General features: G+C 59.3%; 1 protein-coding gene across 3 annotated transcripts in view; it reads left to right on the top strand.

The window, feature by feature from the left end:
• The window catches only part of ABLIM2 (actin binding LIM protein family member 2), a 169,935-nt gene that overhangs the window by 24,701 nt on the left and 117,550 nt on the right, over nucleotides 1-27,684 (top strand). For all 3 annotated transcript variants that reach the window (XM_088836565.1, XM_088836564.1, XM_088836563.1), the window contains exon 2: nucleotides 20,697-20,840. In XM_088836565.1, the coding sequence (XP_088692691.1) occupies nucleotides 20,697-20,840 (144 nt within the window). The remainder of the gene's footprint in view (nucleotides 1-20,696; nucleotides 20,841-27,684) is intronic.

The following is a 27,684-nucleotide window of genomic DNA, read 5'->3' as shown; positions in this document are numbered from 1 at the left end:
ACCAGGCCGGGCTCCCAGGGGGGTGGCCCTGTCCCCTCTCTATCTTCCTCCTGGGACTGTCGAGCTGGCCTGGGGGATGCGCTCCATGCAGGAAGAGCAGAGGGAGCTGTGTGACGCCTGAACCCGCAGGCGGTCACTCCCACTTGCATGCGTGTGGCGACCAAGCCAGCCGCGGGAGCAGACACCAAGTCATGGGGCCAGAAGAGTCCTCTCCCCCCCAGGAGGGGACCCTGGTGAGGGGCGGGAGCAGGGGGGCCCGGACCCGGTACATCTGCCAGTGTGCACCCCTGTGTACGTGGGGCCACTGCCGGGTAAACGTGCCTCTCCATGCGCTGACTTCGGAACAGTGTGGAAGCTGCCCACTGGCGGCAGAGAGCCCGGTTCCAAGTACCCTGGACGCAGCCATCTGTGGGTTTTCAGGGCCCGGCTCTGCCTCTCTCTGACCCTCCCTGAGAATCAGTCTGGAAGGTTCCGGGTGGGGAAGGGACAGCGTCCCACCTCACCCCTCACCCTGCATCCTCAGAGGGATAGATGGAGGCTCATCCTGCAGGGTCCAGGTCGGGGGAGGAGGGACTGCTCCCCCACAGCCCCAGCTGGTCGCCTTCCCAGGAGGGGACGTGCACACCCTCGTTAGCTTAGGCTCACCAGGATCCTGGTCCTCCACCTCGAGCAGGCACGGGGACTCTGGAGAGGCCGCGGGGCAGGAATCTCCCACGATGAGGCTCGGCGGCTGCGGCCCGTCCTCCCCGTGGGTGCTGCCTGTGACTGCCCCTCCTGCCTCCTCCCCCCAGAACAGACGAGGAAGAGGGGCAGGGCCCAGGCAGCCCCCCACCCCACCCCTGGTCCTGGGAAACCATCTGAGCCCGTGGGAGAGGAGGCCATGTGTCCCCGGACCCCTGGAACCTCTGTGGGCAGGGGAGGTGTCACAAGCCAAGGGCAGTTTCCCACGGGCCCGGCAGCCACTGCAGTTTGTGGGTCATGGCATGCGGTGGGGGGTGCTGGCCTCCATGGGGGCCTTGGTGCAGGCCAGGCAGGGTGGGCAGGGAAGGTGCCCAGACCTGAGGGTCAGTCAGGCAGATACCTGGAGAGGCATGGAGCCCAGGGAAGACCTAGTGTGGTCAGCAAACACCAGATCAGGCCAGCTGAACCAGGCCTGTGGCGGATTTCTGCCCCAGGGTCCCAGGGGCCAAGGAGCCCCCAGCCTACGGTTCCCATCTCTTGGGAGGCCCTTCTGGCGGTGTTGTGGCCGCTTGTGCCATTCACAGGGGTCTTGGGCCCCACCAGCCCAGATGGACAGGAGGCATCAGGCCCCGGTGGGTGGGGACCCTGGTGAGGGAGGTGCCAGCCCTGGGGAGGTGAGGCCGGAAGGCGAGACAGCTGGCCTCTGCTGGGCACTCTCCCGAGGAACCAGCGGGCTTGGGGTTCATGTCCAAGTCGTCTTTGCTGGGATGCATGGGAGAGGGAGGCGGTCCTTCCAAGGGGGTCTTGAGCCACGCTGAGTCCAGGCCAGAGCGGTGCCTGCCCTGTTGATGGATGGTACCCGCGGCTCCTCCTACGATGATTCTCTTTCGAGTGCCTGGGCAGACCCCAGCCTCCCTCGTTCTCAGGGTGAGACCGACCCAGGGTTTTCGATGGAAGGTCTGTTGCCCTGGCCCTGCCCGCCTTCCCACCCCAGCAGAGCGTCATGTAGCCGAGGGCGCCGTCCTGCCGGAAATATCAGCTCGCTGTCTCCCCTCTCCAACCTCCGTCCCAGAGTCAAGCAGCTTGCTGCCCTTTGGGCTCTGAGTCACCCCAGGCTCTCTCTGCCAGGGCGTCCCCTCAAGCGCCCCCGGGAGCGCCCACCACCCCCTGTGAGACCCCGGGTCAGGGTCCCTCTTCTCCCGTCTGACCCTCTGACTCAGAGCCTGCGAGTCTCTCTCGTTCACTAGAGCGGGCCCAGCTTCCCTGTCTCTGCCTCGGTGTCCTCACGGGGGAAGTAGGGACGTGGCGGTCCCTGCCTCGGGTGTGGGGCTGGCTGGGGGCTCAGCGGGGGCTGCTGTCTTTGTCGTCGTCACCGACGCAGTGGTCGTTTCGGCTCCGAGCTGGGCACAGACCGCAAGGCATAGAAGCTGCAGAATAGATGGTGCTCTGTAAGCACGCGGGGCAGTCATTCTCTCCCTGGGATGCGTCATCCGCACCCACTGGCGGGACCCGGGGACCTGGCGTGGTGCTGTCTGCAGCCCTGTGCTTAGCACCGGGCAGAGAGGTTCAGACCAGTGCGATTAGCCGTGGTAGTGTTAACTGCTCAGTCATGTCCGACTCTTTGCAATCCCATGGACTGTAGCCCACCAGGCTCCTCTGTCCATGGGATTCTCCAGGCCAGAATACTGGAGTGGGCTGCCATGCCCTCCTCCAGGGGAACTTTCCGACCCAGGGATCGAACCTGGGTCTCCTGCATTGCAGGCGGATTCTTTACTGTGTGAGCCCCCAGGGAAGACCTAGTGTGGTTAGTGAACATCAGATCAGGCCAGGAGAGTCCCCGCCGGCGGCTAGCACCGGCTCTGACTCTTCAGAGCCGAGCAGATGACGTGCTGGTGGAGGGCTGACATGCCTCCCCGCCCCGAGCCGGTGCAGCTGAGCGCTGGGAAATATGACCCGTGCTCCAGGGCGTGGCCACTGAGCCTGCCCGCTGTGGGATCCTGGCCCCTGGCCACTGGGCCATCACGCGTGCGGTTAGCCAGGATAATGCCTGCGGGTTCTCAGGGGCCGCGTCCTGGGGGCCAGGCAGGCCTTCCTGATTGCGTGGTTCACGGGTCACAGGGCGTTTCTTTCCCCGGAGAGCTTACTGCCGAGTGTCGCAGAGAGACACCCGGGAGCACAGGGGCACCAGGGGACCGGGCAGTCAGGGTCTTTCAGGCGCCCCCCCGAGTGTCCCAAGCCCGAGTCTCTTCCCCACTGGCATATGGGGGCTGCGGACTGGGTTAAGTAGCTCGCCCCGACATTCATGTCCACCTGGAACCATCGCCTGTGACCTTATTTGGAATAGGGTCTCTGCGGGGTAGTCAGGGTAAGGATGGGGAGGGGGTCCTCCTGGAAGAGAGGGGACCCTAAATCCAGTGACCGGTGTCCTTGTGTAAGAGACAGAGAAGGATGCTCAGGGATGCACGGAGAAAAGCCAGCCCTGAGTTCGGGGGCCAAGACGGCAGTGGTGTGGGTGTTAGCTGGGGATGCCTGGAGCCCCCAGAAATTGGCAATGAAGGGAAGCACCCCACCACCACCCCAGAGCCTTTGGAAGTTTCTGGTCTGTAGACTGGGGGAGAGGCAATGTCTGCTGGAGAGGCCGCAGCTGTGGGGCTTGGTTCCCAGGACCCGGGCACGGGCTGGGAGGTGCTGGGGGGCGCTTGGGGCCGGGGCTGCCGACAGACCCAGCTCTCCCAGGACCCTCCCCCACTGCCTTTGCAAAGCCGCTTTCCCGGACACCCGGGAACAGGTGTGTCTCCGGAGCGGGGTGGCAGTCTATTTCGGTGCTCTGGGCAGGGCTCAGCCTGGCCCTCCTCAGGCATGAGGGCGGCAGCTGCCTCGTGACCCTCTGGCGTGTCCCCCGAGGGCTGTGCTGGCCACAGAGGCTCCAGCCCTCAGCCAGCTGCCGCCTGCCCGCAGCCTCCTGGGTGCCGGCTGGGCTCGCAGAGGTCACAGCCCATGGGGATGCCTGGAGGAGGGACAGGTAAGGCCCAAGCTGCCCTCACCGCTCTGACCATCGGCCCGGGAGGAAGGCTTCTGTTCTGACCGGAAGTCTCCAGTCCCCCCAGAAAGCCTGGGGTCCAACCTGAGGGGAGGCAGTGTGAGCTCTGCCGTGTATGAAGGCAGATGTGGCCGGAGCTGAAGCGTCCCCGCTTTGTTCCCGGCCTCAGCGACTCGCCTCTGGACTCTTAATGGCCGCCCTGTGCAGTGACCCATTTTACAGATGAGGAAGCTGAGGTTGGGGAAGGGGAGGGTCTGGGCAGGCACACCGCGGCGGGCGTTGCTGTCGGGCCCCTGCTCCAGGCTGAACCTCTGCGCCTCCCACCCCTGCCCTTTGCTTCTTTCCTGGTGGTTCTGTCTTCAACCAAGGGTGACTTTGTTCCCGGGGGAGGGTGGGGGGCGTTTGGCCCTGCCTGGAGCCACTTCTGATGGTCTCAGCTTGGCGGGGGACGGGGTGCCACAGGCCCCCGGGGGGGTGTCGAGGCCAGAGAGTCCGCTCACCACCCCGTGGTACACGGGGCAGGCCTGCAGCAGTGTGGTCCAGCCCAGAGTGTCGGTTGGGCCCGAGGCTGGGAAACCAGCCTTAAGAGATATCGTCATGACCTCGGTCCTTCTGCTGTTGATGCAACGAGCAGGGCCCCCCAAGGTAGAAGGAAACGCTGAGGAGCTTCCAATCCATTCCCACCCTACCTTGAACGAGGTGGCGTGTGGCAGGGATGACAGATGATGGGAAGAAAGCTCTGGGGCAGGGGGAGGGGCTGAAGGAGGAGGCAGGGTGTGTGTGGGGGGACGCGGGGGAGCAAGCCTGGACCCCCGGAGCAGAGAGGTGGGCTGCAGCGGGGAGAGTTGAGAGCTGAGGTGTGCGGGGCGGAGGGGGGCTCCGGCCAGGATCCAGCCTCCATCCTGAAATACTCCCAGCCTGGTCCTTGGGACTCTGTCCTGGCACGAGGCTCAGTGCCCAGCAGACCCTGTCTCTGGGCAGCTGGCCGAGCACCCCCGCCTCTGGTGTCCTCTGTCCGCCTGTCCAGAGGCAGGATCTGGGGCCTCTCATCCATGTGTCCCCATCAGCATCCCACACTCTGCAGGCTCAGGGGGTTTTATGCAGGAAGCAGCCCCAGGGGTGCCGGGAGAGCGACAGCAAACGTTTGCAGCCGGACCTGCCTCTGGCCTGACCCCACTGTAGGCCTGGTCTGGGCGCTGTCTTGCTCCCAGGTTGGGGGCCGCATCCCGAACCCCCTCTGTAAAGTGGGGGTGATTACCGTTCTTCCCTCCCTCGGTGCCCTGAACCCTCCTGGCAGACTCTCCATGTTTGTCCCCCCACATGTGTAGCTGTGGGTGCCCCGCCCCCCTGGGCTGGCGCGACGCAGCCCCACGTGGAGGGCTCACTCCTGGCCTTAGAGGGGGTCAGATACCATCCCCCGACCTGCTCTGAGTACTGGATTGTTCTGAAAACACCGGCGCATTCCAGGGGCTGAGACATGTGACCATGTTCGCTTCTCAAATGGAATTTCCATGCCGGCGGCTGGGCGGGTCTCCCCACTCAGCTGAGAACTCAGTGTCCTTCACGCCCTGCTCTCACTGGACGGTGGGCAAAACAATCGTGATATTAAAAACCGCACAGACCCAGTGAGATAAGCCCTGTTGTTCCCAACTCACAGACGAAGAAATGGTATCTTGTGATAAAAGTACCAGAGAGGGAGATGTGACTCTCTTCATGTAAAATTATTAATAAGAGCTAAAAGGTAAAGAACTATAGACCTTTTAGAAGAAAGTATTATATCAAAATAAGGATTTGTGATCTTGGGGTTTCTTGAAAATGACAATAAATACACAAGAAGACATAGATACATTGGGTTTATTTCTTCAAGTTGAAGCAGTCTTATGCTTCAGGGAGCATATGAAGCAAATGAAAACATAAATCACAGAACAGCAGACAGTATCTGCCAATCGTATCTCAGAGGATGGGCTTGTGTCTAGACTATATGTGTGCATGAGAGCTAAGTTGCTTCAGTTGTGTCCGACTCTGCGGCCCTGTGGACTGTAGCCCTCCAGGCTCCTCCGTCCATGGAATTCTCTAGGTAACAATACTGGAGTGGGTAGCCATGCCCTCCTCTGGGGGATCTTCCTGACCCAGGGATCGAACTCGCATTTCTTATGTCTCCTGAATTGGCAGGCAGGTTCTTTACCATTAGCACCACCTGGGAAGCCCGTCTGGAATACCTGAAAGTGAAAGTCACTCAGTCGTGTCTGACTCTTTGCGACCCCATGGATTATACAGTCCATGGAGTTCTCCAGGCCAGAGTACTGGAGTGGGGAGCCTTTCACTTCTCCAGGGGATCTTCCCCACCCAGGGATGGAACCCAGGTCTCCTGCATTGCAGGCAGATTCTTTACCAGCTGAGCCACCAGGGAAGCCCGTCTGGAATATATAAACAACTCTTATAACTCAATCAGAAAAAGACAAATTCAATGAACAGAAGATCTGAATAGACATCTTTCCAAAGAATATATACAGGTAGTGAACAAGCCCGTGAGAAGATGTTCAGCGTCGGTAGCTCTCAGGAGCTGCAGAACCGAGCCACAGTGGACACAGCTCACAGCCGTCAGGCTGAGTGCCCGCTCCGTCGCGTCTGACTCTGCGACCCCACGGACTGTAGCCCACCGGGCTCCTCTGTCCAGGGGAGTCTTCAGGCAGGAACACTGGAGTGGGCTGCCGTGCCCTGCTCCTTCAATCCCTGCTTTCTTCCCGACCAGGGAGTGGACCCATGTCTCCTGCGTCTCCTGCATTGGCTGGTGGATTCTTTACCACGGCGCCACCGGGGAAGCCCATCAGGGCGACCGCGATGAAAACAGACAATGACGAGGCCGTGGAGACACTGCTGGGAGTGGGGGGGGTGAAGTGGTGCAGCCGCTTAGGGGAGCAGCCGGCAGTTCCTCACGAGGTTAAATGCAGAGTTACCGTATGACCAGCAAGAAAGGGGAACGTCCACACGAAAGGGCCTGTGCCAGAGCGCCCAGAGAGGATTATGTGTGACAGCCCCAAAGTGGAAACCACCCCAGAGTCCAGGCGGTATGTTCCTGCAGTGGACAATTATTTGGACATAAAGAGTTATGACATGCTGACCCCTGCTACAGCATGGGTGAACCTTGAGAGCCCTAACCTGAGTGAAGGAAGCCGGACACAAAGGACCACGTATGGTACGTTTGTCTTTATATGGAATGTCCAGAGTAGGCAAATCCATCACAGAGACGGGAAGGTCATTGGTTGCCAGGAGCAGAGGGAGGGGGGATTGGGAGGGATGGTGATGGGCGAAAGTGAAAGTGAAGTCACTCAGTCGTGTCTGACTCTCTGCAACCCCATGGATTGTAGCCCGCCAGGCTTCTCCACCCATGGGTTTTTTTCAGCCAAGAGTACTGGAGTGGGTTGCCATTTCCTTCTCCAGGGCACCTTCCTGACCCAGGGGTCAAACCTGGGTCTCCCTCATTGCAGGCAGCGACTTTACTTTTCAGAGGGATGGAAATATTCTAAAGTTGATCCTGGTGGTGGGCATGCTTCTATGAATGTACAACCATCCAGACACTCAGTTCTAATAGGACACACACAGAGGACACACTTCCCCTACCATCACCCTCTTGGACTGGCAGGTTAGGTGGAGAACACGCAAAAGGACAGAAGGTTACAGGAAATGGGGTGGGTGGGAAAGTCAGAAGAAATGGAAAACCAGGCCGGTCACACAGAGACCTGGGCTCGAATCCCTCCCCTGCCGGTCACAAGCTGTGGGATCTCAGCCAGTTGCTAAGCCTCTCTGAGCCTCGGTTTCCCTGCCTGCTGCGGGAGGTGATCGCGCATCTCGAGTCAGTTGGCGTGCGGAGCCCACAGCAAGGCAGAAAGGAGAGTCGTGGCTATTTCTGGGGACAGAGCCTGCCCTCGGAAGTCGCAGGCCAGTTGCTGTTCCTGCTACTCTCCCCTGGCCTCTCCCTCCGAGGAAGGAGAGGAGACTGGAGCTCCTGCAGGACCACCCAGCGGATACTAGACCCCCCATCTCCGTCCACAGACTCCCGCCAGGGTCCAGGCAGCACCGAAGCCGGTGGGCGGGGTGTCTAACAGAGGTGAGGGTCGTCCAGATTTTCAGACCCCGACTGAGACACCTTTGTTAGCAACACAGACCACCAAGCAGGCTCTGAAGGTCGCCTCTTGTGGAGAAGCACGAGGGCTGTAGGGCCGGCCTTCCCTGTGGGTCTGGAGTCCCGTGTGCATCCATGGACAGAGGTGCCGTGGCCCTGAGGAGCAGCAGGTCGGAGGAGTTTTAAATTGAACATTGCTGTGGGTTTTGCATGGTTCACTCACAGGAAGCTGCTTCAGGCAAGCATCTGGGGGGCAAGTATGGAGTCACGAGGCCAGTCACTGGAGGAGGGTCAGGCCAGGACTGAAGACCCCAAGGAAGGGCTGCTGACCCCCAGGAGGTCGCAGAGAGCCCGGACTCCAGGCTCGAGTGAAAGAGGGCTCTTCCACCGCAGGAGATGGTGCTGGGCTCTGACGGCAGGTGAAACAGATGCTTTTGCCGAGCGCTGTGAGCCTGCAGCCCCGGGCTGCTCAGAGTCAGTGAAAACAGCCGTGGACAGGAAGGTTTGCCAAGCAGGGGCACCCTGGGAAGGTGTCACACAGCAAGTTAGGTCCAAGGAGGACCTGCCTCCCCCTGAACTGGTCCCCTCCCTGCCCTCCGCCCCTCACCTGTCTCCTCTCCCCCCAACCCCGCCCAGCGTGCCACAGAGGGGAGGGCAAGACCCAGAGAGACTGCGCTTCCAGTTCCAGCCTGGAAGCTGCTTCCGTCCTCGGAACCTGTTTGTCCATCTCAGAATGGTCAAGAGAGGACGTTCCTTGACGTGCAGAATGAACGGAGCAATTGGACCTTAAGTGTTGGGTCGGCAGCAGGCTCTGGATAGTGGACAGTGTCCTCCTGGGAGAAGGGTCAGGAGGAGAGGCCTGTGCTGTGGTGACCTCTCAGACGCCCATGCCATCCTCGCTGTGTTCAAAGCCAAGGGCTCTTCTGGGCCACTGGGACTCGCTGATGGTGACCCGAGGGGCAGCTGGGTCCCCGCCAGGCAAGTGGTGTCTCCAGGCCAAGGCTGCAGCCCCATCTTCAGGGGTCTGGGCCGGAGAGGGGGCAGCTTCTGACTCTGAGCGGGCCCGCGTGCATAAGGGCCCTGTCAGCCAGTCCCCAGCTGGCTACACCCCTGACTCTGCCTGAAGAGTGAGGGTCCCTGGAAGGATTAGCGCAGCCCTCACAGACCCTCAGGCTTCCCAGGTGGCCCAGTGGGTAAAGAACCCACCTGCAATGCAGGAGATGCAGACAGGAGACGCGGGTTCGATCCCTGGGTTGGGAAGATCCCCTGGAGGAGGGCACGGCAACCCACTCCAGTATTCTCGCCTGGAGAATCCTATGGACAGAGGAGCCTGGCGGGCCACAGTCCATGAGGGTCTCAAAGAGTCGGACACGACTGAAGCGACTGAGCACACACGCAGCACGCACAGACCCTCCTGGTGGGAGCCGACGCCGGGGCTTGGGGTCCTGCAGGCCTGGGTCCCAGTCCCCACGGCGCCGTGTGCCCACTCCTGCTCTGTGACCCGGGTCACTGGTGGGAACCGCCCAGCGCCGAGTCTGGCCCTTAGTCTGGGCCCAGGAGCTGAAAGCTGATGCTGTCACTCAGGCTGTTACTTCTCACCCCTGCGGGGCGCCGTTCTGTGCTCTGAGTCACCAGATGCACCCCCGTTTCCCATCAGATGTCAGAAATATTCATGGGGCACCTGCTGTGTGCTGGGCCTGAGCCATACGCCAAAGACCCAGATGAGGCCCCTGGCTGGCCCAGTGGTGGCCGCCTGGCCCACGGCGAGGTGACATGGGGGGCAAGCGATGGTCCTGGCCTGGGAGTCCAGGGACACAAGCCCTGGCCCTGGCCTGGCCTCGGACTTGCTCTCTGCTTTCCCCTGTGTTGGGGAGGAGGGGACGGGCCCAGATGCCCACCTGAGCCCTGGCCTTCCGGAATGCCGCCTGTGAGATACTCAGATGCCTCACCGGTCAGGAAGGGCAGCTCTTCCGGTGATGAAATAACATCCTCCAGGGACGTGGGTGGCCGGGCTCCTGGACCAGCTGCTCGAAGCTTCAGGAGTCTGTGAACTGCCAGAAGCTGGAGCCGAAGGTAGCTGGGCACCCCCACCATGGGCAGCGTGAGCTTCTGGGGGGTGGAAGTGGGGTTGTTCACTGCCGTGTTCTCCCAGCTTCTGCCTCGGGAAAGAACCCCTCTACCAACAGACACCACCCCTGCAAAGCCCCTACCACGTGCCAGTCTGCAAAAGCCTTGCCTGGGGCAGCGCGACCGTTCCCCTTGTGCAGAGGAAGACAGGCTTGGGGGGCAGCGGAGTGGCGAGTCCCCAGCCCTGCCTACCGCTCCTGGCAGGTTGGTTTCCTGGGGTCATGGGAATAAATCCCGCAGATGTTTCTCAGACGGTTCTGGAGGCCAGGGGCCTGAAATCACGCTGTCCCCAGCACGGGCTGCTTCCAGCGTCTGCGAGGACTGGGCCTTTATTGGCGTGCCAATGGCCATCTCCTCCCTGCGTGTCCACTCCTCGAACCTCTGTGCGTCTCTGCCCCAGTTTCCTGTTTATAAGGACACAGTCTTGTTGGAGGCAGACCGACCAAATGGCCTCACTGTAACTCGCGTGCCTCTCTCCAGACCCAGTCACATTCTGGGGAGCTGAGGGCCAGACTCCGACGTGGGGGGGGGATGCAGTTCCATCTGCCGCAGACGGGTTCCCTGTGCGGCCTCCCATTATCCTCGCCGGCTGGGAATCCATGGAGGCTCCTCTTTCCGCGCATGGTGGGGTCATCATGTGGGCGGTGGGGTCGTCGCGTGGGCGGGGGTTGTCGTGTGGGCGGTGGTCAATCATGTGTGCAGGGGTTCATCGCGTGGGCGGGGGGTCATCGTGTGTGTGGGGGGCCGTCCCTTCATGAAGCAGGAATCTGGGGTTTCCCCACTTGAACTCAGCCTGAGTTCTGCCCTTGGTCGCTGGGGCCGGGACAGCTGGCCTGTAGTCCTAACCTGGCGTCTTCCTGGCTGAGCAGCTGGACCCAGGAGCCTGGGGGATTTTGGTGTGCCATCTGCATGGGAACTGGCTAGGGTGGCCCTGGTTGAATTTGGAGCAGGCAGGGCCCGTTTCTGGAACCAGACCAAGAAGGTGATGAGCTTGTCCTAGGGCAGAGAGATCACACCAGTCCATCCTAAAGGAAATCAACCCTGAATATTCATTGGAAGAACTGATGCTGAAGCTGAAGCTCCTCTTCAAAAGAGTCAGTTCTTCCCATCGGGTGGCCAAAGTATTGGAGCTGACTCATTTGAAAAGACCCTGATGCTAGGAACGACTGAAGGCAGGAGGAGAAGGGGCCGACAGAGGATGAGATGGCTGGATGGCATCACCGACTCGATGCACATGAGTTTGAGTGAACTCTGGGAGTTGGTGACGGACAGGGAGGCCTGGCGTGCTGCAGTCCATGGGGTCGCAAAGAGTCGGACACGACTGAGCGGCTGAACTGCCTGAGCGTAGCAGGAGGGAGGTGGAGCCGGGCTGAACCCTGGCTCCACGCCTCTGGCTGGGCTTTGGGCTCAGTTCTAGCTCTAAATGTGCGTAACGATACCCACCTCACCGGTGGCTGTGACGACTCCAGTAAAGGTCACACCAGACTCTGGGCACTTCCTTTCCTGGGTCAGAAAGGCCAGCAGCCATGGGATTTGGCTGTGGAGGTGGTGACCTTACCATCTCCGGAGCAGACCTCGGAGGGGCAGACGCAGAGGTGGGGGTGGCCTTGTACAGACATGGGGCGGGGCTGCCTGGGCTGGAGGTTGGCGTGGCATTGTGGTTTTCTATGACTGTGTAACTAACCACCCCAAACCTTCATGGCATCAGACAAGTGTTCTGTGACACTCACAGGTTCCGAGGAGCAGAGATTCAGAAAGGGCTCTGTGGGGATGTTTCATCTCTTTTCCACAGCATCTGTGTTTTAAGCTGGAAAGTGTGAAAGCCTTGGGGTGACTCAAGCCCTGGGGACTGGCATCTCTGGAGGTGACCTGACTCTCAGGTCTGGGGGATGTGCGGGGTGGTCTGGGCTTCCTCACAGCCTGGCCGCCGGGTTCCCAGACTTGGCAACCTAGGAAGCCGGGCAGAGGTCTGTGGCACTGTGACTTGGGTCAGGGCAGCCAGCGGCAAAGGTCCACCCAGGTCCTGGGGAGGGTCTCAGAGCTCGCCACTGAGCGGGAGGAGGGTCAAAGCCATGCGTGGAGAAGAACCTGCGGGTGGGGCTGGTGTTCAGCCATCTTTACACATGCAGTCAGACACGTGATCATTTCTATCTGCAGACACTTGTGCTGAAGCCCCGGGTCCAGTCCTGAGACCCCAGGCAGAGCAGCGCTCGTCACTGGCCTCCGGGAGCCGCCGTCTGGCCGCAGGGCAGGCCCGGGGCTCAGCTGAGGACAGGGCGCTGCAGAGGGGTCACAGAGGCCACGCTCGTTGGGAGCTAAGAGCACACACAGCTCCGCACGGCGGTGGCGCTCCAGCGGGTCCCTGCCGCTCGCTCGTGGAGTTATAGACAGGCCTGGGGACGGGCCTCGGGATGGACGTTCCTGTGCCCGGGGGCCAGCGTCCGTGCGATGAGCTTCCTGCAAGGGGTCTCCACATCTGTCCCCACCTCGGTGCCCTTGGGTGTGAGCTCCTCAGGGTGGGGGACCGTGTCTTCCTTGGGCCCCGTGCCAGCTGGAGCTCCGCAAGGAGCTGGTACCACTGCAGCTTCGTCGAGGACGGGTGAATGATGTGTCTGCAGAGGCTTCAGGCCTGGCAGTGTTAGACCCTTGCAGCCAGCTCACTGGGCTCAGGCTGCCCACAGCCGTGGCGAGACAGGCCAGATCAGAGAGCCGCGTCCTGGTTCCTGGTTTTATTCGCAGCCAGCTCTTAAGGAGGTTAAGATGGAGAGTGACTACAGGCGCTTTGCTTTGATTTACCAACACATAACAGCAGGAGAGGCCCAGGCCTGTTCCTGAACCAGACGACCTGTAAAGAGTATCCTGAGGGCAGGGGAGACAGACCCCCTAAGGTCTTCATGCCGTCAACTCCCTGTTTAGAAAGCCAGTCTAAACAAACCCCTGTGCTGGAGGCTGTGATAGCTGCAGGGATGCTGGTGGTCACCAGGTGTGTGAGTGCCTTCACCCAGCTGGGCCTGGCTGAGCACCCCTTGCTCTGTCTGCACTGGTACCCGGCCTGAGGGAGCGGCACTTCTCAGACCCGGCCCCAGCCCAGGAGCTGAGCGTGGTGATGTGTGCTTGCTGCTGCCCTGAAGGTGCCTGTGCAGCGTGTGTCACCTCCTCCTGGAAGCCCTCCCTGACTGCACACAGGTCCACCTCCCTGCAGCACCTGCCCACAGCCCCATAGCCTCCCTCGGTACTTCTGTGGTCACTGTCATGGTTAGAAAGAAAAGCCTGAGAGGGGAGGTGAGAACTCGGCACCTGGGACCCCAGGAGAGGCTGTGACGCACGGTCGTATAAAGCTTATTCAGTATTAGAACAGACTTATGAGATGTGGAGACGCCACACCAACTGCTGGCGTGATGCAGAGAGCAAGACGGAAAGTGCCGCCAAGCCATCACGCTGATGGAGCTCCCCTCGGATCCCCGAGGGCGCAGGGGCTCCACGTCCCGATAGCGAAGTGGGCTGGCCCTGAGAGCAAAGCCTGGAGAATAAGCTGAACAAGGGCTGTTGGTCCTTGGCCAAGCCAGCAGTGCCTGCTTGGGGTCCAGTGTTAACCGGACCCTTCGGGAAGGGACAGGGCCAAATGTAGAGGCTTTGAGGGGGAGCAGAGATACACAGTTGAAAAAGTCCCCGATGACCGCAGAACGCCGTGTGCGTTGCTGTCTGGAGGGTGAGGGATGAGATGAGTCCCTGGAGCAAGAGTGGCGCCTGTGCCCACCCCAACATGCTGGGCCCCGCGTGTCCCTGCCACACTGCGCCTGGCCAGCTTGCACGCCCGCCTCCCCGAACGCCCGCCTCCCCGAACGCCCGCCGGCTTTCTGTTCCTGTTTGGTGAACAAGCAACCGCTTGACTGGGACTTGCAGACCAGCAGGTGGCAAAGGGGATGGCGGTATTGGACCCCCTGGCCGGGTCCCTAATCCAGCCACGTGGCTTTGGGAAAGTCCCCAGGCATGTCTGAGCCTCCGTGTGTACTCAATCAATCGTGTCCGACTCTGTGACCCCCATGGACTGTAGCCCACCAGGCTCCTCTATCCTTGGGATTCTCCAGGCCAGAATACTGGAGTGGGTAGCCATTCCCTTCTCCAGGGGGATCACCCTGACCCAGGGATGGAACCCAGGTCTCCTACATTGCAGGCAGATTCTTTACTGTCTGAACCGCCAGGGAAGCCTCCGTATCTTCATCTGTAAAATGGGGGTGACAGGCCATTTCTGTGGGGGCGGGGTGTGTGGATGTGTCGAGTGAGGGCCAGGACTGGGTCTGTTTTGTTCCCGTGGGACCTGGGCGCATAGTAGGTCTCAGACGTTTGCTGGGTGGGTGAGTGAACGGTGAACAAGGAGCTTTGATGGCTGGAGTTGGAGTTTGCTGGCCAAAATGAAGTCGCGGCGACCTGCAGTGGTTTCCACGGCGAGGGCGCCAAGCAGGGTCAGGGAAAGATGCTGGGAAAGATTGGGGGCAGGAGGAGAAGGGGATGACAGAGGATGAGATGGTTGGACGGCATCACTGACTCGATGGACGTGACTTTGAGCAAGCTCCGGGAGTTGGCGATGGACAGGGAGTCCTGGCGTGCTGCCGTCCATGGGGTCGCAAAGAGTCAGACACGACTGAGTGACTGAGCTGAACTGAACTGAAGGGTCGGGGTAGATGCTCTGAGCAGAAGGAGGCCAGCACACCATGCTCCTGCACAAGCAGGGATCCCGCGGAGGGGAGGCAGTGGACACGTGTTCAGGTGGCATCTCAGCAGCTTCCAGGTCCCACGGTGGGAATGCATGGCACGTTTGCTCACGAGTCTTGAATGAGGCCAGGCTGGTGAATTTCCCTGAACAAAGTGGGAGATCGCCCCCAGGCACATGTGTGCCAAGGGAGTGAAGTGGAGAATAGAACGTTTGGTGGGTACATCAGCCGGAAGGGAAATCTGCAGGCCCCCTGACGCTCTTGCCCAGTGTCCTGGGGGCCCCCACTGCGGTGGATATGAGCTGAGAAGTTGACATCAGCCTTGGCAGCGGCACTTGTGGGGTTCAGCCGCCAGGACTGCTCCCCGCGTCGAGCTCCGGCAAGGTTCCATGCCGCATCTGGGTGGATCCCATTTGGATGGAAGACAAAGCCAGGACAGGCTGTTGATGAGGCTTTGGGGCGAGCAAAAGTGAGGCCCCCAGGAGTCCCAGGCCCCCTCCCCCCTTCCTGAAGCCTCTGCCCTCCCCGCCCCCAAGTGACTGGTTTCCCCCTGAGACCCTGGGGAACTAAGCCAGCAGCTGTTGATCAGCGACACCTGTCAGTCATCACCTCCGAGCTCTCTCCACTTCACCCGATTCTAAACGGTGCCCCCTGAGACCAGGCTGCACATCACAGATGCGAGCGCTGAGCCTTCTCGGAGCCCAACCAGCCCTCAAGGTCACACGACTGCCCCCCGCGCGGTGGGCCCAAGCCCAGCCTCGCCAGCTGCTGCCCTGGCTTCTCCAGGCCCCGGACCTGGTTAGTGGATCAGAATTGTACCCAGAGGGATCACAAGAGAGGGGTCACGGCGACCGCCAGGTCAGACCCAGGAAGCCACGTGCCTCCACTTTGAACACGAGTTCCGTGTTGATGTTACTGGTAATTGTTCTCTTATTCCCAGCAAGGCTTCCCTGTGCTGGGGTTTCATTATCACGGTGGTGGGGGGATTAAGTGGTCACAGCCCCGTGGGATTGATCCTTACCACTTGACTATGTTTCATGTTATTATCGCAGTTAGGGACTTGTTAAATCAAATGCTAGAGCTGATCTGGAAACTGTAGCAGAATGGACCTGCTGGGTTTGGGGTTAGGTCTGGAGTGTGGTGGTTCCTGCTCTCTCCGCTTCTCTCATTTTTTTTTAATAGGCTTTATTTCCTAGAGTGGTTTTCAGTTTATAGGAAAGTTGAACAGTGAGCAGAGAGTTTCCATAGACACTCTCCCCCGAATCCCCGGTTTCTCCTGTTAAATCTTACCTGTTGCGTTTGCTGTCGGCCTTTGTGCGTGCTGCGTTTGTTATGATGGATGAACTGGTTCTGATGCATTATTACCAGATAAAGTCCACGGTTCACGGCAGCCATGGCTTTTGCTGTTGTGTGTTCACTGGGTTTGTGTGAACATATAATAATATATGGGCTTCCCTGGTGGCTCAGCTGGTAAAGAATCCACCTGCAATGCAGGAGACCCTGGTTTGATTCCTGGGTCAGGAGGATCCTCTGAAGAAGGGATAGGCTACCCATTCCTATATTATTGGGCTCCCCTGATGGTTCAGACGGTAAAGAATCCACCTGCAGTGCAGGAGACCTGGGTTCAATCCCTGTGTTGGGAAGATCCCCTGGAGAAGGGCATGGCTACCTGCTCCAGTATTCTAGCCTGGAGAATCCCCCTGGATGGAGGAGCCTGGCAGGCTACAGTTCACAGGGTCACAAAGAGTCGGACACGAGGGAGCGACGGAGCCCTGCAGAGCGTAGTGATGCATGTTTACCACCGTGAGATCACACGGAACTGTTTCACTTGAGATACCCTTCTCGATGATGTCATAGGGTCAGAGTCGTGCCGTGTGTAGCCTTTTCAGACTGGCTTCTATGACTCAGTAACACGTACCTGAGGCCCCTCCAGGTCTTCTCGTGGCTTCATAGCTCATCCCGAGTTCTTTATAGGATGAGGTCTGGCCCAAACTGCTCCGTCCCCGCCTAAGGGCCCATTCTTGCCCTGTCCTGCCACACAGGGGGCCCTGATTCCCTCTTGCTGTCCACGCACCAGCCAGGCCACCTCCCCCGGCCTCAGTCCACTCACTGGGCGGCTGGAGCAGTGACTACGGCCCTTGCTCTGCAGGCTTCTGTGAGCACTGGTCCCCTTTGCGAAGCACGACTGGTGCAGCTGCATGAGGGCCGAGGACTGAGTCCACCTTGAGGGGTAAGAAGTCCCAAACCTCAGATCCGCCAGACCCTCAGGCTGGGACCCCAGGGACAGGCAGGCAGATGCGGGCTGAAGGGGACACTTGAGCAGGGGTACCCACACCAACAGGCCCCCTCTGGGCAGTGTCTACTTCCCACCACCAGGGGGCAGCACCGAGCTCTCACCTGGCCACCCAGAGCCCCGGGAGGACGCTCCAGGCAACAGAGCTGATGCTCCCACTAAAGATCCTCTTAAAGCAGCTTTCACCCCAGATCAAGTATATTTCCATTAGCCAGGAAACTGGCCATGCCAGACTGTGAGTTCTTGCAAATGACAGCGGCTGTTGCGAAGGCGGGAGGAGAAGGGGACGACAGAGGGTGAGAGGGTTGGATGGCGTCACCGACTCGATGGACGTGAGTTTGAGCAAACTCCGGGAATTGCTGATTGTCAGGGAGGCCTGGCGTGCTGCAGTCCATGGGGTCGCAAAGAGTCAGACATGACTGAGTGACTGAACTGAACTGAGCTGTTGTGTACTGATCTCCTATGGTTTGCGGGACTCTGGGCTGCTTGCTACGCAAGCCTTTCTGCCTGAGGTCTTAGCCACCCCTGGGGCAGGTGCTGTGAGCAGAGGGTGGATGGACAGACAGCTGGATGGTTGGGAGTTCCAGGGCACTGCCTGCTGGAGGTGAGGCTGGGCTGTACCCAGGTCTGCCCCCCGCCCCCCGCCCCTGACACTGATCCATCCCACACAGGTGCTGGTGTAAGTTGTTGCATGTCCACTTATGGGGCCACAAGGAACGCCACCCTTTGTATGCTTAGTGGGTGAGAAGACAGCATTCGTTCCCCCACCAGTCCTCTCCCAAATCTTGATTTAGCCTCAGATGCGGACGGGGTGACTCAGGAGCCTGACAGCCCCACGTGAGTCCCAGGCAGCCCCGGGTCGGTGTACCGCTGTGAGTCGGCTCTGCCTGAGGTTTCAGTCCTCTGGCCCAGCGGGGAATCTTTATTTCCAGCCCAGGACCACCCCCCCCATCACTTTTATTAAGTACTGGATGAGGGGGTTTCTGTGCTGATTGTATAGGAGTAAAGAGTGAGGGGCAAGCCTGCTGCTGACGCTCACACCAGAGTGGAAGTGTCCCCACGGTGCCCAGCACAGCCGGCTGGGCTCCGCAGCCCTTGCTCGGCTCCACACCATCCGGTGTGCCGTTCAGTCCTGACCCATCTGAAACCTCGAGGCGGTCCTTAACGCTGGGCCTGGGGTGCTGGGCGTGACCCAGGGTGTGTGTTCATGCCAACTGTGTCCTTTCCTGCACCTGCTTCTCCAGACAGGGTGACGTTTTAAATGTGAAAGTGAAAAGCGAAAGTGAAGCCGCTCAGTCATGTCTGGCTCTTTGCGACCCTGTGGACTGTAGCCCACCAGGCTCCTCCGTCCATGGGATTCTCCAGGCATGAATACTGGAGTGGGCTGCCATTGCCTTGTCCAGGAGAGCTTCCCGACCCAGGGATTGAACCCGGGTCTCCCGCACTGTAGGCAGACGCTTTACCATCTGAGCTACCAGGGAAGTCCTGGTATACATATATATATTTTTAAAGATAAATATGTCTATAATTTTGTTTATTTATTTACTTTGGCTGTGCTGGGTCTTCCTTGTCACACGGGATTTCTTCTCTCGTTGCAGCGAGCAGGGCTCTTCTCTAGTTGCGGCGTGTGGGTCACATTGTGGTGGCTTCTCTTGCTGCAGAGCATGGGCTCTAGGGTGCCCAGGCTCAGTAGCTGCATCTCCTGGGCTCTTGAGCACAGACTCAGGAGTCGTGGCTCACGGGCTTAGTTGCTCCGCGGCACATGGGATCTTCCAGGACCAGGGATCGAACCTGTGTCCCTTGCGTGGGCAGGTGGATTCTTTACCACTGAGCCATCAGGGAAGCCCCAGGATGGCTTTTGGCCCCAGGCAGCTGCTACCCTGGAGGTCTTCAGAGCCTCCTCCTGAAAGGCCTGGTGTCCCCTGCATGGCCTGGCCCTCACCATGGGTGGGACCCAGAGGAGGGAGCCCTGCACTGCGGATCCGGGGACTGTGGGGAAAGGGGACCTAAAGGCAGTGGGGGCAGGCTGGGGGCTGGATGGGGAAACGTCCTCTGGGTGACATCCGCCTCCTCCATCTTTACAAGAGTGAGAAGAGCTTCTGTGCCTAGCACTCCATCAGCGATGGTGTTAAAGCAGTGTCTGAAAGCTTGTGTATGTATCTGTTTCTGTGTGTATGTATATTTATATATTTGTGTGTGTCTGTCCATGTGTGTGAGTGTATACTTGTGTGTCTCTGTGTGTATGTTTGTGTGTCTGTGTGTGGGAGTGTATATTTGTGTATCTCTGTGTGTCTGTGTGTCTGTCTGTCCATGTGTATGTGAGTGTATATTTGTGTGTCTGTGTGTGTCTGTCCGTGTGTGTGTGAATATATTTGTGTGTCTCTGTGTGCATGTGTCTGTATGCCTGCAGTTCCTTGGCTCCTGAGCTCCGGGACTCTGCTAAAACCTCAAAACTCATTCAGCCCAGAAAAGGGGGCCAAGAGCCCTGCTTTAGGGCAGCCCTGACCCGGGGGATGGGGGAGTCGGTGCCCCAGCCCCCTGGCCTCCTCCTGAGGGATGCCCTGGAGGGTCTCTGAGGGGGAGATCAGCTTGAAAGCACACTCTCCTTCTTCCCCACTGCTTCCTGTCCCCTGGGGTCCCCTGGGTATACCGCCAGGACCCCATCGTTGCCTCAGCCTCAGGTCAGGGGACCCCAGGCCAAGATGGAAGGTGGGACTGGAAGATGCGGGTCCATGCTAGGCTGAGCGCTCGGAGCTGGCTGAGCAGGAGGTCTGCTTCTATCCCTGCGCCTGGCAGAGACCCAGAGGCAGGCAAAGGAATGGACAAGCTTCCCCATAGAGGAAAGGGGACCAGCTCCTCTCAGGGAGTCACGTGAAGCTCATGGGGGGGAGGCGGTGCTGCAGGCTGGTATGGAAGCCCGCCGGGTAGAGAGCACGGCCCACGCTGGCCCCAGCAGCCTGGGTCCACCTCCCACCCAGGACCAGCCTGAAAAGGGCGAGCCAGCCCCTAGCCAGGCATGTGGGATCCCCCCCCATGCCCTTTCAGTAGCCTCCCAGGTCACCCAGGCCCCCAGCCCCATCAGGCCTGAGAGGAGCTGGTCCCCAACTCCTGGTCATCCCCTGACTGCCTGGCTGTGGCCAATGCTGGGCTGGAGCTCCCCGGGCACAGATGCTCCATAGGCCCCAGTGACCTCCCGCTGGCCCCCGTAGGCGCCTCTGGAGGTGAGCGGCGGCCCCACCCGGAACCCCCGGAGCCCCACAGGTGGGCCCTTCAGCCATCCACCCTGACCCATCCCTCTGGGGGTCTCCATGACCATCCTCGGTCATGGCTGCCTGTAAGGAGGGCAGTGACAGTACTCAGGTCACCAGCCCCAGGCCACAGAGTGGATTCACAGTGAGCTCACAGGAGGATGCGATCGTTGTATGGACAGGACCTGGGTCCCCATCTGCAGAAGGACTTGTGAGCTCAGCAGAGCTGGGCCTGGGCGGGGTGTGCCTTGCTTCTGAGGCCCTGGAGAGCCGGGGGGATCGGTTCCCCTTTGGGAAGTGGGGGACAGGACCACCATCAGGGTCTCCCATCTCATGGCCTCCGCTGGTCCCCCGATGCCCTCTGGGTCATGCTAGGGGATTATGCGGGGCCCCTAGTGCTTGAAGAGGTGCCGGGTTGCTCACCTGCGCCTGGCCCATCCCTCTTTTTAATGCTGCCCCTTTTTCCCTGCAGTGTCGGAACCGCAGGCTGCGCCCAGCCCCCCGGAGAAGCCGCCCAGCACGGCGATCCTGTGTAACACCTGCGGGAACGTGTGCAGGGGCGAGGTGCTGCGGGTGCAGAACAAGTACTTCCACATCCACTGCTTCGTCTGCAAAGGTGAGCGTCCGGCCCGCCTCCACCGCGCGGCCGAGCACAGCCCTGCCCTGTGGCTCAGCCGCCTCCCCGCTGCCTTACTGGGCCCCGCAGCGTCCCCAGAAACTCCTTAGATCTGGGCTATCGGAGAGACTGACCCCCAACCTTCGTATACCGACGTGATCTTTTCAGCGTGGCCTGCCTGCATCCCTTATGAGGGTGACAAGAGCTCCTGCCCAAGGGGGCAGTGGGTCAGAGGATGAGGTCTAGGTCCTGGGACGCATCCTCCATGGCTGTAGCCGTGTCAGAGGACTCGGATCCCCGGGCCAAAGTGGCCACCTGGGCCCCAGAGCCACGCAGTAAATGGCCATTGCTGGTGGCGTGAACTCGGCGCCTTGGGGTGCACAGGGCTGAAGCTGGACCATGAACCTCAGGCATGCCCCGTCCTCACCGTAGGGGGACTGAGAACATTACCACTTGCTCCAAATGAAAATGACTTTTCATCTGGTTATACAAACAGACATGTATATGCACTAAATTCAAATAGATAATTTGATATTCAAATATCAGAAAGATAAGAGAGTAAACTAAATCACATGAAATCCCTCTGTTTGAGCCTTTCTGGGAGCATCCTTCCAGCCTGCCCTTCCTCCCTGCACTAAAGTTAGCACATAGTCTGTCGTGCCCAAAGGGATTTTGTGAGTTCACATTTAGTTTCCTGAAAGCAGGGCTTCCCTGATACCTCAGTTGATAAAGAATCTGCCTGCAATGCAGGAGACCCCAGTTTGATGCCTGGGTTGGGAAGATCTGCTGGAGAAGGGATAGGCTTAACCACTCCAGTATTTCTGGGCTTCCCTTGTAGCTCAGCTGGTAAAGAATCTGCCTGCAATGCAGGAGACCTGGGTTTGATCCCTGGGTTGGGAAGATCCCCTGGAGAAGGGAACGGCTGCCCACTCCAGTATTCTGGCCTGGATAATTCCATGAACTGTATAGTCCATGGGGTTGCAAAGTGTCGGACATGACTAAGCCACTTTCACTTTCCTGAAAACAAATGAAAAGTAGCATTTGGGGGAAGGGATGGACAAATCAAACCAATGTGACACAGTAACCAGACTCAAAGAATTTATACATGTGTGCTAAGTTGCTCAGTCGTGTCCGACTCTTTGCAACCCTATGGACAGTAGCCCACCAGGCTCCTATGTCCGTGGGATTCTCCAGGCAAGAATAATGGAGTGGGTTGCCATGGCCTTCTCTAGGGGATCTTCCCGACCCAGGGATCAGACTTCCATCTCTTATGTCTCCTGAACTGGCAGATGGGTTCTTTATCACTAGTGCCCCCTGGGAAGCCTGTGTAGTTTTAAATAATTCTCTCAATGACCCTGCAACCCCCACCTTACCTCTGGGCAACACGCGGTGTTGTCACGGCCTGCCATCCCGTGGGTTTGAACACCCATCCAGAGATGCAGGGACCTTCACAGATGGACCTTGATGGGCCCCAGGCAGTGAGGGCCTGGACTTCCTGGTTGAGGTAGGGAAGCAAACACACCATGTGTAAGATCACAGAGCACCGTGGCTTTTATCACCTCCACGGGGCCTGTTAACTGCCTGAGTCCCTTCAGCCCATCCCCTGCCTGGTTCTATGACGTCCTGCTGTGTGCCAGACCAGGTCTTTGGAAGCGCTGAGTAGGAAGGCTTGAGATCTAGCTTGGAGGCTGCGGTCTGGTCTGGTCAGAAGATAAATCTGCCAGCTCAGTGGGGAGACTTGGCCCTTAGTGGTCGAAGCCGAGGGCTGGGAAGGGGCCCCCGGGGGTGCAGCAGTGCCCCCAGGGAGCCCGCTGGTCCTGCGAGGTGCCGGAAGCAGCTCTGTCTCCCCTGGCCCTCACCTCTGCTGAGCGCTTCCTGTGAGCTCAGTTCTCTCGTGTGTTTCCTTCTAAAGCCCCCCAATCTTGGGGGCGGGAGTGGCTGTGGCGTTATCTCCACTGAAAGTGAGGATTCAAGGGTGGCTGTGACTCACAGCTGTCCCCTGGGGGAGCCACTGGCGTGAGTCAGGATGGGGGACCTTCCCATGAGTCTCAGCTCTGCCCAGCCCAGCGTGGAGGGACGGGGTGTGGGCCCCCAGCGGGGTCTGTGTCCCAGTGAAGAGGGGTCAGGAGGTGAGGGCCAGGGGGTCAGGGAGGCCACGGTCATCAGTGAGCAAAGACGGACCCTGTGCTCAGTACAGCCGCCTGACCAGGCCACCCCAGAGCTTCAGAATCACAGATCTTCTGGTCCACGCCCATCCTTTCCCAGGAGGGGAAACTGAGGCAACGGGGGGGCCCTTCTAGCCCAAGGAGGCAAATCCGGTCAACTGCTGGAGACCCTAGACCCAAAGATCTTCAAATGAGAGCAGGAGAAAGCAGCGGGGAGAGGGAGGGGAGGATAGATGCGGATGAATGGGAGAGACAGAGCCAAGCTCGCGTGAGCCTTGGAAGGAGAGAGAATCCCAGTGACCAGCTGTGTTCCCCGCCCCTCACCCCACCCAAGCCCTCGGGTCAGTGCCACAGTCCCCAGCGGCCCCTGCCTCCAGCCCGTTTACCCGGCGGGGACCAGAGTGGGCTCTCCAGGCAGACGGGCCTCGGCCTCTCCTGTCGCCTGGGAGGAAGGTAGCGCCTTGAGCTTCCCGGGCCCCGGTAGCAGGCGCAGTATCCGAGTCACCTCTGCGTTCGGCTCTGCGTTCACCTCTGCGTTCGGCTGGCGCACCTGGGAGCTGGCTGTGTGCCGGGGGAGGTGGACGGGTGGGGCGGGGAAGGAAGCCGGAGGGCGGGTGAGGTGTGAGGGCAGTGGGGGTGGACTGATGGGTGCGTGGGGGGTGGACATGGGGCAGACAGGTGCCCGGCCGGCTGGCTGGAGCTGAGTGGACAGGGTGCCTCTCTGTGCCCGACACACACCCTGCGGCTGGCCAGGCCTTCTGGCTGCAGTGAGTGTTGGACCTGGCCTTGACCCCACCCCTCTGGGCCCAGGCTCCGCCAGACCTTGTGATGGGACATGGCTGGACGCCCGGGTGGTGCCTCCCAGGGCTGTGAACCGGGTGTCTCAGGAGCTCAGACCTCCCTGTCGGGGGTCCGCATTGGGGGGGCGGGCCCTGCTGGCCACTCAGTCTCCCCAGGGGCACGCGGGCACTGCCCTGGCCCTGGATCCTCCATCCTTGTCTCTTGCTAAGACCCCTGAATGAAGGTCTTCCCTCTCAGGTTCCTTGGAGGGGCCTCCTGGACAGGGGACAAGGGGGACGGGGAAGGAGGGCAGCGGGGAGAGCCCCCACCGCCCCCCCAGGAGTCCCCCACCTGTAGCCGCATCAAGTCACAGACTCTGTGGGAGCTCTTGTGTTGAGTCTGGTTGTTTGAAAAGAAAGCTTGAGGACCGCTGCCCTGCCCTCAGCCGTGACCCTGTGCCCTTCACTCAACCCTAGGCCCACAGGGCTGCGCCGGTGCCCGGGGACCTTTCCCAGGGAGGACATGACCCGACACCCTGGCCGGGGCCCTGCCGGACCGTTTTCTCTGCTCATCAGAGCTGCCCAGGTTCAATTTCCTCTGCTCTCCTACAGAGGCACGTGCTGTGTCTGTGCATAAAGCCAAAGCCATTAGATTGCTCTTTTTTAAAAGCTGATTTGAAAAGACCCAGGGGAAGTGCTTGCTGTGTTTAAAAGGATTGTCTGGGGGCACCGACCTTAGGAACTGGATAAAAGGCATCAGATGTCCAGCACCCAGCCCATCACCTGCTGTGGCCCACGGGGTTTGGTCAGTGGAGGGGGGTGGTGGGAGGGCTGCCCCAGGTGACCCTGCCTCAGGGTCCTTCTCTGAGCTCCAGCCTCCTGCGTAGACGTGGGAACGGGTCTGACCTGGTCCTTAGCAGCTGGAGTGGGCAGTGCTGGGCCAGCATCTGAGCCTCACCCTTGAGCCCCAGCAGGCATCTGGGGCGGGTTGCCGTGTTAGTGGGGGCAGTGGCAGGAGTCTGTGGGCATGCAAGCCTGGTTCCAAGACCCCCAGGCATCCACCCACCCACAGGCTCATTCTGTGCCAGGAGCCCTGTCAGCCTGCAGACACAGCAGGGCCCCTGCCCTCAGGAGGTGGCATGTCTGCTTAACCTGCCGAAAAACGGCAAGAGCAGCTAAGATTTCCTGCGAGTCTTTAAAAAGTTGTGTTTATTCAAGCACGAGGATTGCATAATCTTCAACTGATCTTTTATTCACCACTCATGAAAATGCAGTCTGTGAGTCACTGAAGATGCTCTTGGATGAATAAAAGAGAAGAACCAACTTACAGTGTCTTAAATTACATGGGTGTTTATCATTTTAACAGGAAGCCTGGAAGTAGCCTTCTTACCCACCAGAGCTTGTTAATGTGACAGCCCAGCAAAATCACCAAAGACTGGGGTCTTTTTCCACTTCTCCACCCCAACCGCCCCGCCCAATCGTTTGCGTTTCAGCGGTGCCTCTCCTCATGTTCTCAGGGTGGCTGCTGGAACTCCACACATCATATCCTCACAGGCTGGCACGCAGCCCTGGGGAAGTGGTTGGGCAGGGATGTGGGGAAAGGGGCCCTCCTCCCGCATGACTGACCATTTGGTTAATCAGGGTAACCTTCCTTTGATGACAAACCTAGACTGTTTATTAAAAAACAGAGAAATCACTTTGCCAGCAAAGGTCCATATAGTCAACGTTACGGTTTTTCTAGTGGTCATGTATGGATGTGAGAGCTGGACCATAGAGAAGACTGAGGGCTGAAGAATTAATACTTTCAGACTGTGGTGCTGGAGAAGACTCGTGAGAGTCCCTTGGACTGCAAGGAGAGCCAACCAGTCCATTCTAGAGGAGATCAGTACTGGGTGTTCATTGGAAGGACTGATGTTGAAGCTGAAACTCCAATACTTTGGCCACCTGATGAGAAGAGCTGACTCATTAGAAAAGACCCTGATGCTGGGAAAGATTGAAGGCAGGAGGAGAAGGGGGTGACAGAGGATGAGATGGCTGGATGGCATCCCCGACTCAAAGCATATGAGTTTGAGTGAACTCCGGGAGTTGGTGATGGACAGGGAGGCCTAGTGTGCTGCCGCCCACGGGGTCGCAAAGAGGCGGACACGACTGAGTGACTGAACAGCATCAACCCTTTGATCGGGAGGAGAACTTTTCCCTGGAAGCCCTCACGGGCTTCCTGTATGACTCACTGGCTGGAACTGGGTCGCACTCACCCCCGCCGGTCGAGAGGAGAGGGAGGGCGGGGGCTGACTGACTGCAGCCACGTTCCGCCCTTCATGGGTGTGTTGCCAATCCAATGGCAGCGGGGTCTGTCAGCACAGAGGACAACTGCGCTGAGTTCTGACCCGAGATCCCAGCATATTGGGGTCCTGCCACCTGGGCGCTTGCTTGCTTGACATGACTTGGTTTACACAAATATGAAAATCTGTGAAAGGAATCGCGTCGTTTTCCAGACCCGCCAAACCCTTTGTTGTCAAGCTCGAGCTTTGCTGCCAGCTCTGGGTTCCAATCCCACCCCTGCCACTCCCTGCTCACATGGGTCTCAGACACATTTCTTAGCCTCGGTTTCCCTTCAGCAACCCTACTGGGCACCTGCTCAGAGCCGGGCAGTGTTCTGGGTGCTTGGGACGCATCCATGAACAAAACAGACATCCTTGTCCTCGTGGAGCTCACGTTCTAGGGCTGGGAGACAGAGAAGAAGTACTCGATAGAGTAAATAAGTAGATTTTTATTACGTACTGAAAGTGAAGTACTGGGAGGGGGGGAGACAAGGAGCACGAGGAAGATGGAGTTGGGAGTGCCAGGAAGTCACTATTTTAAGTTGGGTAATCAGGGCAGTCTTTACGGAGGAGGTGACATTTGCATGAAGACTTGAGGGAGGTGAGGGAAGGGCACCGCAACCAGAGGGAACAGCCAGGGCAGTGACACTGAGGCAGGTAGCTGTGCCTGGCAGTTTCCGGGACCGCAGGAGGCCTGCTTGCCTGGAGTACAGTGAGGAGGGAGTGGGAAGGGCTGGAGGGGGGTTCTTGTGACGACCTGGGCCCTGACCCCGGAGGAGAAAGAACACAGGAGGGTCCTGTGTGTCTTAGTGTCGTGACCTATGGGTGCTGTGCTGATGTGGGGGGTCAGGGCAGGGTGGGGAGACGGGCCCGGAGCCCCGGCCCGAGGCCACGGCAGCTTGGATGAGAGTCTGAGGGGGCGAATGCTTCCAGATTATCTTAGGACCCAGCCAGCCTCACGGTGCACAGTGGGGCTCCAGGTGAGACGGAAATAGGTCAGACATCCAGCACATTGTAGGTCCTCAGGAAGAAAGGAACGCTGTCTCCGCTGTTACAGACAACTGGAAACTCGCCCAGGAGGGTGAATCTGGTCCTCTGGACCTTCCATGTGTGGCTGAGTCCTATGCTTTCGGGGCATCTGTTTCGAGCTGGGGTTGTCTGTCGCCCTGCTCGTGATGCCTGGGAAGCACAAGCCCCGATTTCAAAACGATGAGATGAGGGAGTGAGACTGGAAGGCAGGTGCTTTCTGACCCGTGAGGCCGGGCTGAGCGCGCTCGTGTTTGCAGAGAGAGTGAAGGAGACGGGAGAGGGACGTGTGTGTGTGTGAGTGAGTGTGTGAGTGTGTGTGTGTGAGTGTGCATGTGTGTGTGTGAGTGTATGAGTGTGTGTGTGAGTGTGCATGTGTGTGTATGAGTGTGTGTGTGCAGTGTGAGTGTGTGTGTGTGTGAGTGAGTGTGTGAGTGTGTGAGTGTGTGTGTGAGTGTGCATGTGTGTGTGTGAGTGTATGAGTGTGTGAGTGCATGTGTGAGTGCTTGTGTGTGTGTGGTGTGTGAGTGTGGTGTGTGTATTTGTGAGTGTG

The sequence above is a fragment of the Moschus berezovskii genome, chromosome 5 (assembly GCF_049115385.1).
Source record: "Moschus berezovskii isolate FMDL1 chromosome 5, NW_MosBer_1.0, whole genome shotgun sequence".
In the NCBI taxonomy this organism is placed as follows: domain Eukaryota; kingdom Metazoa; phylum Chordata; class Mammalia; order Artiodactyla; family Moschidae; genus Moschus; species Moschus berezovskii.
This window is presented reverse-complemented; position numbering and strand designations above follow the sequence as displayed.